This window comes from Sinocyclocheilus grahami, unplaced genomic scaffold (genome assembly GCF_001515645.1).
Source record: "Sinocyclocheilus grahami isolate Dianchi unplaced genomic scaffold, SAMN03320097.WGS_v1.1 scaffold186.1, whole genome shotgun sequence".
In the NCBI taxonomy this organism is placed as follows: Eukaryota; Metazoa; Chordata; class Actinopteri; order Cypriniformes; family Cyprinidae; genus Sinocyclocheilus; species Sinocyclocheilus grahami.
Window position 1 is genome coordinate 386,235 of NW_015505365.1, and position 19,562 is coordinate 405,796.

Here is a 19,562-nt window from a genome sequence, read left to right on the forward strand (position 1 = left end):
CGGACAAACATATTGGCACTTTAACTGTGAAGATGTGAGGATGTGAACTTGTACACGTCTGATTATCATCTGAGCGTGTGCCGGTGACCCTGCTCCTGACTCGACTCGCGGCTTCATTAAAATGACAGTTCTGTCATGCTGATGAAGTCCACCGGCGAACGAGTGCTGGCGTGACCCTCGGGTGAGTGAAACCCCGGTTCAGAAGCGGTTCGCTCTATTTCTTGATCTCTCGTTGCTGTGTCTGTTACTCAGAGAGTATTGATGTGTCTGTATGTGAGTGTGTGATGGAGTGAATCCAATCACAAACTCATTTTATGGAGGTAATTTTCTTCAAGGTGACTCAATTCGGCCTTTATATATTGAAGCTAAATGTACTGATGTCACTGTAAAAAAAATCTCAAACTCAGCACACACACACTCTCTCTCTCACACACAGAGTGCAGCGCTGCAACACACAGATCCAGCAGACAGGATGCCAATCACCCAGCGCTGAGTGCCTGTCAAGCGAGGAGTTTTGCCGCAGAGTGATTTCGACAAACCGTAGGAGCGACCCAATCTCACTGCTATACAAATACTATGATGCATACTTGCTTCTGTAACCCACGAGGGCGTATAGCAAATGTTTTTGGGCATCCGCTGGGGTTATGGATGCCGGGATAGACTTCTTACCTGAAGAAACGCACTGCGATCATATCGCTTCCATAACTGAATTATCTCCACAATAGCGGCACTGACTCGGTTATGGCCATGTTGAATAGAATGAACAACAGATAACGCTGGCACAGTGGGCAATCTGAAAATTGTGTTTGCCCAAGTCTATGTTCTTGTGTGTGTGTTTGCCTGCATATTATTCATCGCTATTGGATTTTGGAGGTGTGATGCCACAAGTGATATCAATGTTTCACTGGCTGGAAATGATTCCTCCACTGGAATCCGATGCACATCTTTCTGGTTATTGACCATGAGCAAATTTAACATGACCAACAGTGTTGTGTACTCTATCTCAGTGGTTCCCAACCCTGGTCCTGGAGGCACCCCAACACTGCACATATTGCATGTCTCCTTTCTCTGACACACCAGTTTCAGTTCTTGGAGTCTCTACTAATGAGCTGATGACCTGAATCAGGTGTGTTTGATTAAGGAGACATGCAAAATGTGCAGTGTTGGGGTGCCTTCAGGACCAGGGTTGGGAACCACTGCTCTATCCTATGTGTGGTTTAATTGTTAATTGCATCGCTCTTAAGTTCTTATCACAATGTTCAAATTATTCTTAGGTCAAGTTATATGTTTTTTTTCCTTTTATGGTATTCCAAAGTTTTCCGAACTTTCATGAACACAAGTTTTGCATCTTCATGCCATTCTTTCTGCTGCACTATACTCAATATGATTTTTAAAGTCGAACAACAAGCACAGCAGGTACGTTGGATTTATGTAATTTTTAGTTCAAATATGCCTAGACTCAAAAAACTTGTTTTGTAATTCAGTCCCATTCGCCCTGTTCCTACCCAGCATGCATCATTAATATAGTCGCATTTGTTTTATTTACTGTTATGTTGATTTTGTTGGCATGTTTATAACTTTTATTCTGCTAAACCATTGAGTATCCCATTTGTCATGCATGCATCTGATCTTAAATCAACCAAAAGGAGTCCACGTCACACCCTTTTTGGTCTTGCTCCAAAGTTTACCTGTAGCCATCTGAGTCAAATTCAAGGCTTTGATGATGGTCTTCAGGACTGCCACTGGAACGACGTCCTCCAACTTCAACACACATCTAAAAGTGTATGATCCATTTTGTCTTCTACGTGAGCAGCACATGGTGGTTCCATCATAACATCACTTTCCAAAACGTTAACTCCCTTTGTTTCCTGGTGGTAGAGCCAGCCTCCAACCTCCACCTGATCTGCTGAGACCATCACAACCTTCTAGAAACAGTTAAAGACACCTCTTATGTGCGCAATGAAAGCACAATGGTAAAAAGCAGGTCCTATAAATAAATTCCGTTCTACATTCTGTAAGCCTACTCTCAAAACTTGGCGTTTGAGCTATTGCAAGTATTTATGGCTCTCGTATGATAAATTGCTTAAGGTGTTTTTCATTTGTAAGTTGCTCTGCATAAAAGCATCTGCTAGCTAAATGACTAAATGTACAGTTTCCATCTTATTTTTAACGTAAAACCAGGCACGGACATTTGTAACTTTAATGTGCGAGGTTTTCCTGTCATTCGTTTTCAGCCCTATACTTTTAACTGTACAAAACAGCTACTGCTTGATATTGCACACTGATATTTGTTATTATTATATTATTTGCTATTATAATGTATTGCAGTAATTATAAACACACCAGTTTGTAGCGCAAATAGATTTACCCTTGACTGCATTTTATTTTATCCTATCTATAGACCTTATGTAGCCCCGCCCCTTTTTATCACTGCAGTTGTTGTCTTCTGTCTTCCGGTTTGTATTTCCACAGTATGAAGGTAAAGTCGTACGAATTTATGAATGAACCGCTCCTTTAAAAATGTTCCGTTCTACTGACATTTCTTATGATGGTAACACTTTCTATGAAGCCCATATTTAATACATATAAGGGTATAATGCATAAAAAAAACGTATAATATGTTATATACTCTTATAAATAATCATAACAACAATTAGAATATATTATAATGCTTACGCATTTGTGGTTATAGCGTTTAAGATTATGATTATTTATAACACACAATGAACACCATATTAAATCGACTTTTTCATTTATAATGGACTATATATCTGTTTATTTAAGATCTGCACAGTATCTTACGACATCTTGTAAGTGTTTAGGTGTGGAGTGTTATTAGAGTGTTCCCTGTGAGTCTAATATTAATTTTGATGTGAGCTATAATTTCAATTGCATTGAAAAAAAATACAATGTTAGGTTACATTTTATTTTGATGGTCCCCCTAGTCTATTGACTATAAGCAACTTTGCAGCTACATGTCAACTAACTCTCATTAGAGTATTAGTAGGGTTAAGGTTAGGGTAGGTAGAATAATGACATACTTGCAAAATTACTTATAGTGCAGTTTGTCTGTTGGGGAACCATCAAAATAAAGTGTTAGCATATATTTAGCAGACATACTACTAATACTCCAAATACTAGTTGACATGTAGTTGCAGACTATCAACAGCTGTCTAAAGGGTACCATCAAAATAATCAAACTGATATTATAGTAAAAATAGTTCAAAGCAAATGTGTCATATTACACATTCATCTTATCTGATATCTGATCTTATGGCTGTTTGAGAAAAATATTATTATTATTGTTATTACTATACTTATAAGTGGTCTTTGCTTTAAGTAAAGTAGCATAAGAAAGATGACAAGATATGAGACTTATAATACATTGTAACTGAGAAATATAATCCACTGTAACTTGGATGCAACGTTCACTGTGTGTTATAAATCATCACACTCTTAAAAGCTATAACCACAAATAAGTAAATATTATAATACATTAAAACAGTTCTTATGAATATACATAAGATGATATAACATATTATAAGTTTTTTTTTTATAATGCATTATGCATTCATTAATATGAATGCATTAAGAATACCCTTATAATGTATTATAAATATGGACTTCATAGAAAGTGTTACCGTTATGACATCCGATTCGAACATTACAATGTTCACGATAACTTTCGTTAACTATACAATAAGTAAATCCACTTCACCGGCTAATTAATCTTTAACAGCGATGCTATAGAGCTACTGCAAAAACGGAAGTTCAAAGAAAATTCTAAAGATGGCTGCGCACTTGTTTCTCTAACGCAAAAAGTCATTAGCGGTTAATGAATCGGAAGTCTCGCACACTCACTGAAAATAGCTTACTTGCATTGTAAAATAAGGTGAGTATTGCAGGTTCACAGAAAAGCTCTCATTGAAAATGAATCATGTCCGGTTGCTGGCCCTTGTAAACTAACTTAGTTTTGCTTAGCCTACCATCTGAACGCTATTGAAACGTTAGCCTATTTAGAGTACGTAAACCGAAATCAGTTACGTTCATATTTACGGTAATAGCATGTATAAAATGTACACTCTAAAAAATGCTGGGTTAAATTCAACCCAGTGCTGGCTAAAATAGGGACAAACCCAGCAATTGGGTTGTTTTGACCCAGCGGTTGGGTTAAATGTTTAACACAACCTCCATGTGCTAACATATATTTACTTGTTTTATTATTAAGTAAAAATATGAATGACTGACTCAACCTGACGACATTAAACTATAGCAAAAAAATCATGTTTAGTGTCATATCACACTCTAAAAAATGCTGGGTTAAATAAACCCAGTGCTGGGTAAAATAGGGACAAACCTAGCAATTGGGTTGTTTTGACCCAGCGGTTGGGTTACTACCCAGAAGGTTGAGTTAAACATTTAACCCAACCGCTGGGTCAAAACAACCCAATTGCTGGGTTTGTCCCTATTTTACCCAACACTGGGTTGTATTTAACCCAGCATTTTTTAGTGTAGCTACTCCATGTGCTAACATATATTTACTTGTTTTATTATTAAGTAAAAATATGAATGAAAATCATGTTTAGTGTCATATCACACTCTAAAAAATGCTGGGTTAAATACACCCCAGTGCTGGGTAAAATAGGGACAAACCTAGCAATTGGGTTGTTTTTAACCCAGCATTTTTTAGAGTGCAGGTGCATTTCCACCCAAGTTTGGTCAAATCCAGATCGCAAAATCATCTATTTCAGCAGAAGATCCGTCGGTGAATCCGGTCCTAGTGTTCGCAGTAGCCGGTGGAGGGCAGAGGCGGGCAGCGGGATGCGGGTTAAACCGAGAAACGGGTCTCACGCTGCTCATATTCGACAAGCGCCGAGCGCACATGCAGCTGGATGCTGGATGCAGAAAACCCGACCCGCAGCTCCTCTGAACGCATCCAGTGAGAGAAAAGCAGCACAAACACATCGCCATACAGTGAATGAGCGCGCGCGTTCTCAACTAACCAGCAACTCATGCAGAGGAGTGCGAGCGCGTCTGTGGAGAGCGCGTTTAGATGAGAGCTAGAGGGCGGCTGCGCATCGCTCCACACCTCCAGTCCCGGGACCCTCTCCTGATCTCTCCGTGAGGAGCGCACGCAGAATTTGGGACGCGTAACGGCGTCGGTCCTCCGTTCACCGCCACAGCAGCTCCTCCGTAACGGCCGAAGCAAACCGAAGAAGGAACGAATACTCCGCGCTGAGGAGTTTCCAAACTCCGAAGTCATGGGGAAAAACAAACATCAGAGATTTAGATTGGGATTAGTGCTTCTCTTTCTGTGGGGTCTGCTCCAAATAGTTGACGCGCAAGGTAAGACCACCTTCCAGTTTTAGGGATATTTTAATGTCTTACTGAAAGTTTATTTTATTGTATTGAAATCTATATCATACATTGCGTTCATCATTTATTCACATCACCGGAACATTATAATAACAACATTATTTGATTGATCTTTTTGTCGCTGATTTTGTACGTGCTGATGCTTTAGCAATTTTACACACAAAACAGCCATGTCAGGGAAGTACTTTGAAATTGAAATGGAGATCAGATCTGGAATTTGAGACCGCAAAGCCACAGTCATGCTTAATTTAAAACACCGACCATACATATGCTTTCAGTTTTTTTTAAAAATCTCTTTTATTATGATTATGTATCTAGCATCGTTAACTAACAGTCATAGTCTCATAGCCTACATTTACAAAAAAATATTTGTGGAATATTTGCAATCTAAGTAAGTTTTTACAGCGTATTTTCCATTCATGTATTTTTTGTCAAGTAAGTTTTATTGAAAGACAGAGATTTTGAAGATGGATTTAAAATCTTACATATTTAATGTCTTGCATTTGGACACATGACCTATAGGCAATTAAAAAAAATAAAAAATACGTAGGCCTAATTGCTTAAAAGTTATTTTTGATGTATAGTAGTATTAAATGCATTTTTATGTATTTACATTTTAAGTTTACATTGAAGCATGTTTGTTGAAGGTGTTATTTGACTATGTTGTGCTGATTTGATAGCGTTTTTATTCATTGGCAGTCAAAATGATTATTCAGTGCTCTCAAAAATGTGTATTCTGCCATAATTTTCTCACTCTCATGTAATTCCAAACCCTTATGACTTTCTTCCATGGCGCACACAATGTCTCTGCCAAGTGCCATCCTTGATATGTACAAAGTCTGAATGGGGCACAAGCACAAATGGGAATTGAGAGCTGTGTTGGAGGATGAAATTTAATTGAACAACAACTACAGTTTTGGACTGTTAGCTGCACAAATCTGTTGTATGACTTGGTAAATAGTGCATAAGTCATACTTTTAGGGAGCTTTTTAAAGTATGACAGCATAAACCGTTATACACTTCCGATATATGGAAAAAAGCAGGACAGAGACTTCGGGTTGCATGGAAGAAAGAAAGTTGCATATGTTAGAAATGACAGTGAGTAAATGATTCCTCTCTTTTCTCTACATTTGATCTTTCTCTTTACATTTTAGGTATGAGAGATTAGGTTAGGTTTCAGGATTTACAGGAAGTTCTGTTCTAAATTTCTGCTCTAAATCACTCTATTATAGCAATGCGAAGCATTTTCCCATTTCCATCTGTGTGAATGCATGCTGTAATGTTGAGTTATGAAATTAGAGAGCGTCTGTCTTGTGTCTCGGTCTTTGCAGAGTGTTTTATGAGTCCGTAATGGAATCAGGGTTCATATGTGACTCCAGTCTGCTGAAGAGCAGGATGTCGTTAGTGGAGTGAGGTTTCTAAGTCACTTTAAGGAGACAAGACAAAGTGGGAATGACTCCGTTTGTATGCCGCGTGTGTGTGTTTGTGTGCTTAGGGTAAGTGGTGGCCATCAGCTCGGAGACACAAGAAACCCAGCAGCCCATTAAAAAGCCATTAGCTAAAGCCGTCTCTCTTGCCGCCGAGTTTGTGTTGTGTGTCAAACAAACAGCAGGGCAGAGCACAGAGAGAGAGAGAGAGGGAGACAGGGCTGTAAGAGTTAAGAAAGAAAATCTGAAGTCTGGTGGCGCACTCTTAAAGTCGGCATGAAGTCAAAATGGACTCTTATTTATTTTCTTACTATATGAGTCACTGTGAGCGATTCATTGGTGCATGTCATTAAAAAAAATAAAAATAAATGCCCATGAAACGACTTTCCACTTCTGCTGACATCATCAAACCCGCCCGTTGAGCTATCTTCAAATATGTAGCACCTGCCCGATCTCACGACAGTTCGTACATATTTTACGAGGTGGCTAATTCGTATGACCTCACTCGTACAAATTCATACGATTTTTGCTAAATCGTACGTATTTTACGAGTTGCACAATTCGTATGAATTTGTATGAATGACCTACACCTAACCCTGCCCCTAAACTGACCCGTCACTGGGGTCTAGACAAATCGTACAAAATCGTACGAGTGAGGTCGTATGAATTCGTACGAATTAGCCACCTCGTGAAATACGTACGAATTGGTCGTGAGATAGCGTTGGTAGCACCTGTTTTCATGATCCAATCAGTTTATAATGTATTAAATTAAGCCCTGCTTCAAATTTTATGCTCATTTTATAATTAAATACCATTTGAGGTTGTTACGATTTTTTACGTTTTTGAAAGAAGTCTCTTATGCTCACTAAGGCTGCATTTATTTGAACAAAAATACAATAAAAAGTGTAATATTGTGAAATATTATTACAATTTCAAATAACTGTTTTATATTTGAATTTAGTTTAAAATGTAATTTATTCCTGTGATGCAAAGCTGAATTTTCAGCATCATTACTCCAGTCTTTAGTGTCACATGATCCTTTAGAAATCCTTCTAATATGCTGATTTGCTGCTTAAGAAACATTATTATTATCTATGCTGAAAACGGTTGTGCTGCTTAATATTTTGTGGAAATCACATTGTTTACTGAACAGCATTTATTTGAAATTTTTGAATTTTTTTGTAGGGCTGCACGATAAATCGAAATGGAATCGAGATGGCGATTCGACAGAAGCTGCGATTGTCATGCGTATCTTTCAGTGAAGCACGGTTCTGTGATCAGCAGTAAATCTCCATCTGAAGGCCAGAGGGCGCTCTCAGAGGGTGCTCTCGCGCTGAAACTCCAAATACGCCTCGCTGCAGCTGAATAAACAGAAGATTCAACTGCTTTCATTGATTCAACGTGACTAATAAACACACGACTACAGCAATATACAGTTTATCTGAGTTCTTATTATTATAATTTTCATTAAAATAAAGTATATTTATAATGCAATGCCTTTATCACTGCTTAAATACTATGAAATATGTTGCGTGCCTTATTCTGTGTAAGAAGCCACATCATCTCACAGAAGGATTTATTTCAAACACTCGACTGACGTTATGAAGTGAGTTTGGATTAAAAATATGTTATTAAATGTGGTATTTTCACATGCTTTCAGATGGAGCAGCATTTACTTCACAGAGCCGTAGTTCACTGAGAAGCTATGCAAACAGCTGTCATTATCGCGAACGATTTCTTAGATTTCATAATCGCGCAATAACATCGTCTGCGTCTTTTTTTTTGCCTAACTTGTTAGTGAACTACAGCTATGTGTAGTAAATGCTGCTCCATCTGAAAGCACGTGATGATGATTTCCTGCTGATTACAGAACCAGCATTACTATCAAAATGCGCATGACAATTGCATTCGATTAATCGTGCAACCCTATTTTTTTGTGATATTATAAATGTCTTCACTGTCACTGTTGAGCAACTGAATGCATCCTTTCTGAATGAAAGAATAGTAGTGCATGAATATAAAATGGGTTGCAAACAGTGTTTCACTTTGACTCAGGGGAAAACATTCATGTTGTCTCCAGCACGTACACAAACAGTGAAATAACCCAATTTAGCTGTGATCACTGGAGTGGTGCTGCTTGGATTTGTCTAGTACAGTTCAGCAGGTCAGGCTAATTTTTCACACTGCACTCACACTTTTCACACATCGACACATGAATGTGTGTGTTTTTGTGTTAGGAGTGACAAAAACATGTAAGAGAAGCTCTTCGAGACAGGCCGACAGTTCACACGCAGTTCTTAACCTCACTGTCTGTCGTGAATAGTGACGTCTGTTCGGTAGAATCGGCTTAATGTTTTCTCCAAGCACAGCTGCCCACACACCATCTATAGAGACTGTAGATGGGCTGTTTACTATGATTGAAGAGGACATTCATTGGTGGTGTTTGCTAAGGAAAAACAAACCCCTGCCTCGAAGTATTAAACTTTGGAGGGTAATTTGTACCGGCAACAACCCATAACGCTCTAGCATATATAATAGTGGCAAGTTTTGCATGGGTGATCAGCACTCATTTCCTAGGTAAGGAATAGTTCACTCAAAAATGAATTTGCTTCGAAAAACATTTGCTGAAAATGTACTCACTCTCAGGCCATCCAAGATGTAGATGAGTTTGTTTCTTCATGGGAAGGAACAGAGTTGGAGAAATGTAGCATTAGATCACTTGCTCACCAGTGGATCCTCTGCAGTGAATGGGTGCCGTCAGAATGAGAGTCCAAACAGCTGATAAAAACATCACAATAATCCACAGCCCATCAATTAATGTCTTTTGAAGTGAAAAGCTTTGTGTTTTTTCAAGAAACAAATCCATTATTAAAGATTTGTAACTTTAAAATGTCGCTTCTGACCAAAATACCAGTTTAAAATCCATAATAATGCTTTCTCCTGTAAAAAGTATCTTCCCTGTTGTCCTTACACATCAGAATGCACCAGTATATTTATACAGAGCTGTTTGGGCTTGTAAACGGTGCTTGATCTGTGCATATTTCTCTCCTGATTCAGGTGCAGCGACTTTTCACCGGAGAAAGCAATGTTATGGAGAGAGGATGCGTATTTTAGCTGGAAGCAATGGTTTGCAGTTATACATGTTTATGTAATGGATATGTTTCTTACAAACACGCAGCTTTTCACTTCACCAGACATTAACTGATGGACTGGAGTCATGTGGATTTTTTGTGGATTATTGTGATGTTTTTATCAGCTGTTTGGACACTCATTCTGACGGCACCCATTCACTGCAGAGGCTCCATTACTGAACAAGTGATGTAATGCTACATTTCTCCAAATCTGTTCTGATGTAGAAACAAACTCATGTACACTGTGGATGGCCTGATGGTGAGTACATTTTCAGCTAATTTTCATTTTCGGGTCAACTATTCCTTTAAATCTTGTTGAGATATGAAGTCAAGTTTGTGGTCTAATATGACTGCTGATATTTATACTTTCACTAACGTCAATTTAGAATCTTATCCTCATTCGTAATCTGTTAGCAGATAAAGAATAGGAATAGAAAGTGTGTCATTGCTTTGGGGAAAAATGCCCATGATCCTTTGCAGTGAGGGCTTTCAGCCAGTAGGAGATGAGCGTGGCTGACATTAACCTGCTGACCTGAGGGCATGAGTGTATCCCTGCACTCACTGTTGAAGTTGCATGTGTTTAATTAATGTGAGTGTGATCTGTTTGAAGAGTCGTGCTGAATACAGAGGAGTGTGTGAGTAGTGCGGAAGGTCTTTTGTTTTATGCTGTTCTTTGTCTTCTTTGTTTCTTTTAATTGGATGAGTGTAATGCAACTGTTTCGTCATGCACACAAAGACTTGTCAGAGATAATGTGTGTGTGTGTGTGTTTGTGAACATCTAAAGGCCTTTTCACATGATTCACGTCAGAGCTTGAACGCGTGCCTCTCTACACAAGCGTCATGTGCCGCTTTGACCTCCAAATGAAAAGAGCTGCAGATTGCGTCAAAGGAGGTCGGTATCACAAGGTTGGTAGTGGGGCTGGAAAATGCAGCTAAAACAATAATAACTTTTGACAATATTCAGTAAAGTTTTGTGTATTTCCCTTGCAACTGCTTAAAGAGATAGCTCACTCTAAAACAAAAATTCTGTCCTCATTTACTCAACCTCATGTTGTTCCAAATCCTGTATGAGTTTCTTTCTTCTGTTGAACACAAAAGACACAAACACAAACAGTCGTTGGTAGCCATTGACTTCTATAATATTTTTTCCACACTATGAAAGGAGGTTTGGAACAACTTTAGGGGATTTTTTTCCCCCCGGGTGAACTATCCCTTTAAAATGTATATTTTATTTTATATTATTTATATAATATTACAGTATTTACTAATATATTGAATTAGTTTTATTTTTATATTTTAAGTTTTCGTTTTAATTTTAGTGCAATTATTTAGTAATTTGGTTATGTGTTTCTTGTCATTTTTAATTGTATTTTTTTTTCAAGTTGTCAATGCAAGTTTTTTGTTTATGATTTCACCTGATGTTTATATTTTATTTTTTTAAGCTATATTTTTAAACGAAAACTATTTGAATAGTTTTATTTATCGATAACAATTCTTTAGTTAACAATAACAACGCTGTACTGTAACTAATTCAAATGTTTTATGCGAGACGGGAAAATATGGTAAATTTAGTTAAAAATAATAACACACTGTTTTCCACAGGTTTTTTTCAATAAATATGCACAAAGAAATATGATATATGATTATTTTTATTTAAGAGCAATATTAACATCAATATGATCCTATTTATGTTTTTATTTAAACTTTTAAATATATGAATAATGCAAGGGCATTTGTGAACATTTAAAAAAAAATGATGCCAGCACATCTGGTATTTATTTATAGCTTTTTTTTTTTTTAGTTTAAGTTTTAGTACTTTGATTATATGTATAATTATATATTTTTTATGCGTAAAATATTTTCGTAATTTTAGTACTTAAACTTCAACTTGTTTTTATTTCCGTCAGTTGCCAAGGCAACATTTCTAGTTTTCATTTTTTCCAAGTTTTTTTTAAGCTTAACTTTTAATCTAATATTTGTATTTGTATTTTGTTTTTCAGCTTTATTTCAATTAACTAAAACGATTTTTAATAGTTTTAGTTAACAATAACAACACTGTACTGTAGCTAATTAAGATTCAAAATGTTTAGTTCAGTAAGTAAAATATATTAAAAGTTGAACTGACTTCTTTAATTGAATCTTATCAACTTTTTTTATTGCTATTAAAGCTATTAAACACTCTCAAGTTGCACAATTTAAACTAATTATGGCTTGGCAAACCATTTTATAAATGCAATTCTTGTGGCGTGACACTCCAAAAAGTTTCTGATATGTCTGTTTAATTGTGTGTGGCTGCAGCAGTGAATGTAGGAGATGAATGTAAAGACAAGACTAGTCAACTGGTCAACGTTTGTGTCCCATCTCTAGTTGGTAGATGGCCAATAACAGCAGGAATGAAGTAGCTACTGTAGAGTCCACATGGATCTGATGTTGAATTCCTCTTCCTAACTCTCTCGATCTCTCTTTCAGTGCTCTCCAGGCAGTGTGCTCATCAGGGACTGTAATGACTGCGATTATGATGGTTATATATCACCTCTCAGCTCTCGCAGTCGCACACACAAATAGCTCAGCACAGACGGTCCGTCACACACAGCAACACACGGCCCCATCGGCCCCGCAGCGGGCCGCTCGCACAATAACAGCATTGTGTGCGTCTCAGTAAGACGGAGTGTGTCGAGAGACGGCCTTGCGAAACACAACTTCTGTACGGACAAGAAGTTTAGGAGGGAAAAACGGGGCCAGCGGAGATGAATATTTACATGATGTGCATGTTTCCCAGGCCTTTGATCGTGGCCGTTCGCAGTAGTCAGCATTAGCATTGTGATTCTGCTGTGTTGCGGATGTTATTCTTAGCACAGATGATAAATGTAAAAACGCGCTTCGGCTGAAGCTGCACTCTGTTCGTGTCATGTTTTTCTGTGCATGGGTAATTATAGTCGATAAAAAATGACGCCCTTCAGTTAAAGGACTAACATCTGCGGCCGGTGCAGTATATTACCTAAGCACTTCAACAGATTGACAGCTTCTTCAGCCAATCACAGCGGCCTCAGATGCATAGAGGCGGGACAAAGCATCTCTGGACCTAAAAAGGAGCGTCACTGTGACCTAATAATGCAGGACGTTTTTAGGGCTTTAACATCGTATATATGAACATTAGTTCACTATGTATATATCTCTATCTATCTATCTATCTATCTATCTATATATATATATCTATAGCTAGTGACTGAAGATACTGTCCATCACTGTGGCAATCTGCCCTAAATTGCAACAAAATTTTAGATTATTTAGATTATTATTATTATTGGTGTAGTAGTTTGAGTGTTGCTGCCATTAACTAAAACTTAAATAAATATGAATTAAAATATAAATATTAGATAGAAAACTTAAACTTAAAAAAACTTACATTTCAGTTCTTTAAAATTCAAAGTTAAAATAAATGTTAAGTTGAAAATTCAAATGTATGCATATACACATATATAATATAAATAATGTATATATATATATATATATAATAAGAAATGTTTCTTGAGTAGCAAATCAGCATATTAGAATGATTTCTGGAGGATCATGTGACACTGAAGACTGGAGCAATGATGCTGAAAATTCAGCTGCGCATCACAGGAATAAATTACATTTTAAAATATATTCAACTAGAAAACTATTATTTTAATAATATTTCACAGTATTTTTGTTTTGATGTATTTTTAGTCCAGTAAATGCAGTCTTGATGAGCACAAGAGACTTCTTTAAAAAAGTCTTACATTTTTGAAAGACTACAAAAATTCTTAATTAAAAAATGCATGCATAGAGTACGTACATACATACATATTCTTCTTCTTATTATTATTATTAATATGATATATAATCATAATATTTTGTCCAAATTGTGCAGCCTTACAAACAAGCACAGCAAACCTGAATTTTTGAAATGGCAACTTATATTAGAAAATTCCCGAAAATCTGAAGCCTACTACTTCAGTTAGTATTTTTTAATGATATGGTGGTATATTATATGTACTGCACAGTGTAATGTAAGTAATATGCTAGTATTGCATATTACATATGCATACTGTAGACCATTTCCCAGAAGAGAAACCTGTTAATTTTTAATGCTTATATCTGCTAAAAGGTGTCAACTATTAAGAGTATGCTAGCATATTGATAGACATGAGCTAAAAGCCACAAAACTCACATTTTGATTTGATGGGGTCTGTAACAGCTTCCACATTGTGATACAAACCTCCAGATCTGTATTCGCAGAGCTCTGTTTTGGGAGACTGAAGCAGATGCAGATATTCAGTAACACAGTCCATTTTTGGCCCGGTTGGAGCTCTTTGGACGGATGGATGGATGGATGGATAGATAGATAGATAAAAGAAGGATGGACAAATGGACAGATGGATAGATAGATAGATAGATAGATGGATGGATGAATAGATAGATAAAAGGAGGATGGATGGATGGACAAATGGACGGATAGATAGATAGATAGATAGATAGATAGATAGATAAAAAGGAGGATAGATAGAGAGATAGATAGATAGATAGATAGATAGATGTATTTGTATCTGTAAATGCATGTTGGCATGCACTAATTGAGATGTTTATGCATTTTCTTTAATTAAATTAGCATAGACTGAATTAATTAAGCCCCTGCGTCTTTGAGTGTATTGAAGCGTTTTGCTTTTTATGAACAGATATATTAAATGCACCGGCATTTCTATGATGTTATGTGGTTTCTCTCTTACTTGAAACGGCAACTTGTGTAAATTATTTTGCTGTTTTTGTCTTGAGTGCTGTAGTTCTGTTTTAATCTTCACACACTGTTTAGAGCCGGCATCTCACACACACATCAGAGCAACTGCACTGAGATTTATGGAAACGAGACTGATAAGGATGTTTATTTACACATGGACATCTGAGCGATGACTGAAATCCACTGGATATCTGGACAACTGTGAGTCCAGTCTGTTGTGATGAGATTGTCTGTAGATGAGGGGTCGGTTAAAAGATCATATGATCACAAATATTGCTTTTTAAATTTTCAAATAATTTACATCCTCTCCTATCTTTGTCAGCTATTTACATACTTATAAATATATTAATACAAAGAGTCAGAGCAACTGCACTGAGATTTATGGAAACGAGACTGATAAGGATGTTTATTTACACATGGACATCTGAGCGATGACTGAAATCCACTGGATATCTGGACAACTGTGAGTCCAGTCTGTTGTGATGAGATTGTCTGTAGATGAGGGGTCGGTTAAAAGATCATACGATCACAAATATTGCTTTTTAAATTTTCAAATAATTTACATCCTCTCCTATCTTTGTCAGCTATTTACATACTTATAAATATATTAATACAAAGATTCAAAATATATTGTAGACTATATTAATATCAGCCAGTATTAGTACTTCCATTCATTCATTCATTCATTTTGATTTGTGTATGTATGTATGTATGTATTTATTTACTTAGTTACTTATTAATATTTATAGTATAGTAATATTAATACAATACTATATTATTTATTAATATAGTATTGTAAAAGAACTCCTAAAGTCATTTAATACCTGGAAATATCTTGGAAATTACTACATTCTTACAAAGTCAAAGACGATAACTATAAAGATTACGAAATATATAGTTCTAAAAATCATTCTTAGTATTAAAGAATAGCAGAGTTCACACCACAGCTATAACGAGAAAGGCACAGGGTAACGATATCGTTGGAATCACTTCCAGAACAAATTTTTTCCCAGCTAATTAACGATAAAATCATTGACACCATATCAGAATCAATCCTACTATCACGAGCTGGAGAGTTTAAAGCGGCAGACGAGCGTGCGCTTAGAATAAATAGACGATATCGTTCACTGGTGTGGACGCTAATATCGTTATCGTTTTTGGTGTGAACGGGGCTTTAGAAATTGACATATTAAATAACAACTCTAAATTATTAAGCAGCACTTTGTATCCAGTAATCACAAATAATTAAGCAAATATGACCCTGAACCACAAAACCAGTCTTAAGCCTCGTACACACTGGGACGATTATCGTGTGCGCTTATCGCCAACATTTTTCGACGCTTCTTTTGTGTTCATACCCAAGCGATTTTCGCAGGTGATGAGCCGAGTGAACGTGCAAATTCACTCCCTGACATTAGATGGCGCTTGATGAAAAACAGAAATACCCCGGTACACAATTCCTCTTCATAACAACTCCTCGAGATAACGGTAATCGCTGTCGTGTTTGTCATAAAGCCCTTTGTGTTCAGACAGCAATGAGACCAGCAGCTCTACATTCATCTTGCCTCGATGCATCTTCTTGGTCTATACTTCCTCTTTGTCGTTAGGTATCAGTGTGTGCTCGGCAAGACCGTTTTGTGTTTTAGCGCCACCAAGTCGTGTTTTACTGTAACTTCAGCAGCTCCAGGCACGTGAACAAAAGTGCCAATCGCATTGGTCGGCCAGTTTTTAACAGTTTTGTGTCGGTGTGCACAGTCACATTGGCGCCCTTTGTTTAGTCACAAGGCGTTAAATGTCGGCGATAATCGCACGCGATATTCGTCCCGGTGTGAACAAGCCTTTAAGTCGCTGGGGTATATTTGTAGCAATAGTCAAAAATACATTGTATGGGTCAAAATGATAGATTTTTCTTTTATGCCAAAAATTATTAGGATATTAAGTAAAGATCATGTTCCATGAAGATATTTTGTAAATTTCCTACTGTAAATATATTAAAACTTACTTTTTGATTAGTAATAAGCATTGCTAAGGACTTCATTTGGACAACTTTAAAGGCGATTTTCTCAATATTTAGATTTTTTTTTGGCACCCTCAGATTCCAGATTTTCAAATAGTTGTATCTCGGCCAAATATTGGCCATAAATCAATGGAAAGCTTATTTATTCAGCTTTCAGATGATGTAGAAATCTCAATTTCGAAAAATGTACCCTTATAACATGGTTTTGTGGTCCAGGGTCACAAATTTATGGAAAAAAATAATGCAAATTCAATGGTCATAATTAATTGGGGCAACCCTGTTTGCAAGCAAAAAGTGTGTTTAAACTTTTATCTTACAATCTTTCTTTTGGACATATAAATGTTTCCATGTTGGATTTTGTTACCTTTTTTTAAAACTAATGCACACTCTAAAGTGACAGTGCTGCCATGACATTAAAAAAAAGAATGAAAATAAACTGAAATAACTGTGGCCAAATGATATCGATGCTGTAATTCGGTCAAGACCTGAAACTACCTCATAGCCGTTCAGTTATTGGCCACGATAATTATCGGCTCTCAGTATCGCTCCCAATTTCACTGCATTCCTAATTAACACATTTGCCTAATTTCTTTCTCTAAAGTCTGAAACATCGTCTGTTTCCTCAACCACAAATGCGCAGTTCCACTTTAATTATGCAGCCAATGGCATCAGCGGGAAATTAGGAGCGTGAGATGTATGCTAATTAAGAGATGAGAGATTGTCATCGACTACTTCTGAAAGGGCTAATGGAGAATTTGGCACATAACTCGGGTTAACGCAAGCGTTCTGCAATGAATTCTCGAGTGAACGTCACCGTTAGAGGTCTGGCTGGAGCGTAATGAATCATTTTCTCTGCAGATATTGTTTAGTATCACTTATGGTGCAAGTCCAAGAGGATCATTTTATAGCTCAGATGTTACTAGATGTCAGAGACTTATGAGACTCGTAGTATTTCATATAAAATGCGAGTCAGTGGTTGTAAGAGTATAGAGCTGTAAAAGGGAATGTGGGGGTTATTTGGTCTCGGGAGCATTTGATGAGAACTTCATATTGAGATCTCTGGCTCAGTTTGAGACTTCATTGAGGTCTTTTTAAAGAGATCTCATTTGCACGAGCCACTTGAAACGGATCTCTCGGGAAACAAAAATAGCACTTTGAACTTTAAACTGTATTGCTGCTATCAGCGGGAAGCAGAACTCGGTGTAACACGCTATACGTCTTAATATGTGGTAATTAGTTCCCTGTAGTTTCATTAATTGATTCACGGGTGAATAGCCACAGCTCAGTGAAGACAAGTGAATCTGTTTTACTGCAGCTCACGGGAGGTGAGACGTGAAGTTTGAAAGACAAGTAAAGCTTTTAAAACATCTTGCAGTAATACTCTTAAAAATTTGCATTTGTTATTTATGTTGTTCGTGCCATTTTGAGCAAACAAATAAATAGTGGCTGTGAGATTCTTTAGCTGTTTTTTCATGCATGTTGGTGACAGACAGGTCTGCCATGACATTAAAAAAAAGAATGAAAATAAACTGAAATAACTGTGGCCAAATGATATCGATGCTGTAATTCGGTCAAGACCTGAAACTACCTCATAGCCGTTCAGTTATTGGCCACGATAATTATCGGCTCTCAGTATCGCTCCCAATTTCACTGCATTCCTAATTAACACATTTGCCTAATTTCTTTCTCTAAAGTCTGAAACATCGTCTGTTTCCTCAACCACAAATGCGCAGTTCCACTTTAATTATGCAGCCAATGGCATCAGCGGGAAATTAGGAGCGTGAGATGTATGCTAATTAAGAGATGAGAGATTGTCATCGACTACTTCTGAAAGGGCTAATGGAGAATTTGGCACATAACTCGGGTTAACGCAAGCGTTCTGCAATGAATTCTCGAGTGAACGTCACCGTTAGAGGTCTGGCTGGAGCGTAATGAATCATTTTCTCTGCAGATATTGTTTAGTATCACTTATGGTGCAAGTCCAAGAGGATCATTTTATAGCTCAGATGTTACTAGATGTCAGAGACTTATGAGACTCGTAGTATTTCATATAAAATGCGAGTCAGTGGTTGTAAGAGTATAGAGCTGTAAAAGGGAATGTGGGGGTTATTTGGTCTCGGGAGCATTTGATGAGAACTTCATATTGAGATCTCTGGCTCAGTTTGAGACTTCATTGAGGTCTTTTTAAAGAGATCTCATTTGCACGAGCCACTTGAAACGGATCTCTCGGGAAACAAAAATAGCACTTTGAACTTTAAACTGTATTGCTGCTATCAGCGGGAAGCAGAACTCGGTGTAACACGCTATACGTCTTAATATGTGGTAATTAGTTCCCTGTAGTTTCATTAATTGATTCACGGGTGAATAGCCACAGCTCAGTGAAGACAAGTGAATCTGTTTTACTGCAGCTCACGGGAGGTGAGACGTGAAGTTTGAAAGACAAGTAAAGCTTTTAAAACATCTTGCAGTAATACTCTTAAAAATTTGCATTTGTTATTTATGTTGTTCGTGCCATTTTGAGCAAACAAATAAATAGTGGCTGTGAGATTCTTTAGCTGTTTTTTCATGCATGTTGGTGACAGACAGGTCAATGAGTCACTCGCAGCATCATGATTTCTATGAGATGAGATGAGTCAGTCTGTCTCTGTGAAACCTGTCACAAAAATGTGACGGAGAGTGTATAATTTTGTTTCTAATATTTCTGTTTTGGTGGCTTTATGTGAGGAATATTCCACATGGAGTTATGGAGGAAAAAAAGTAGCGGATAAACCGCTAATAGTAAATTTTCCACTAAGGTCAAAGTTGTTAGAAGATGCAAGAATTGATTTGAATTTGATGTAAAGCATGTGATG

At 37.0% G+C, this 19,562-nt stretch overlaps 1 protein-coding gene across 1 annotated transcript in view; it reads left to right on the forward strand.

Annotated features, from left to right (window-relative positions):
- Positions 1–4,908: 4,908 nt before the first annotated feature.
- Positions 4,909–19,562, forward strand: part of LOC107594550 (netrin receptor UNC5C-like) — a 150,331-nt gene continuing 135,677 nt past the window's right edge. The window contains exon 1 of the mRNA XM_016284636.1: positions 4,909–5,346. Within this exon, the coding sequence (XP_016140122.1) occupies positions 5,262–5,346 (85 nt within the window). The 5' untranslated portion in view covers positions 4,909–5,261. The remainder of the gene's footprint in view (positions 5,347–19,562) is intronic.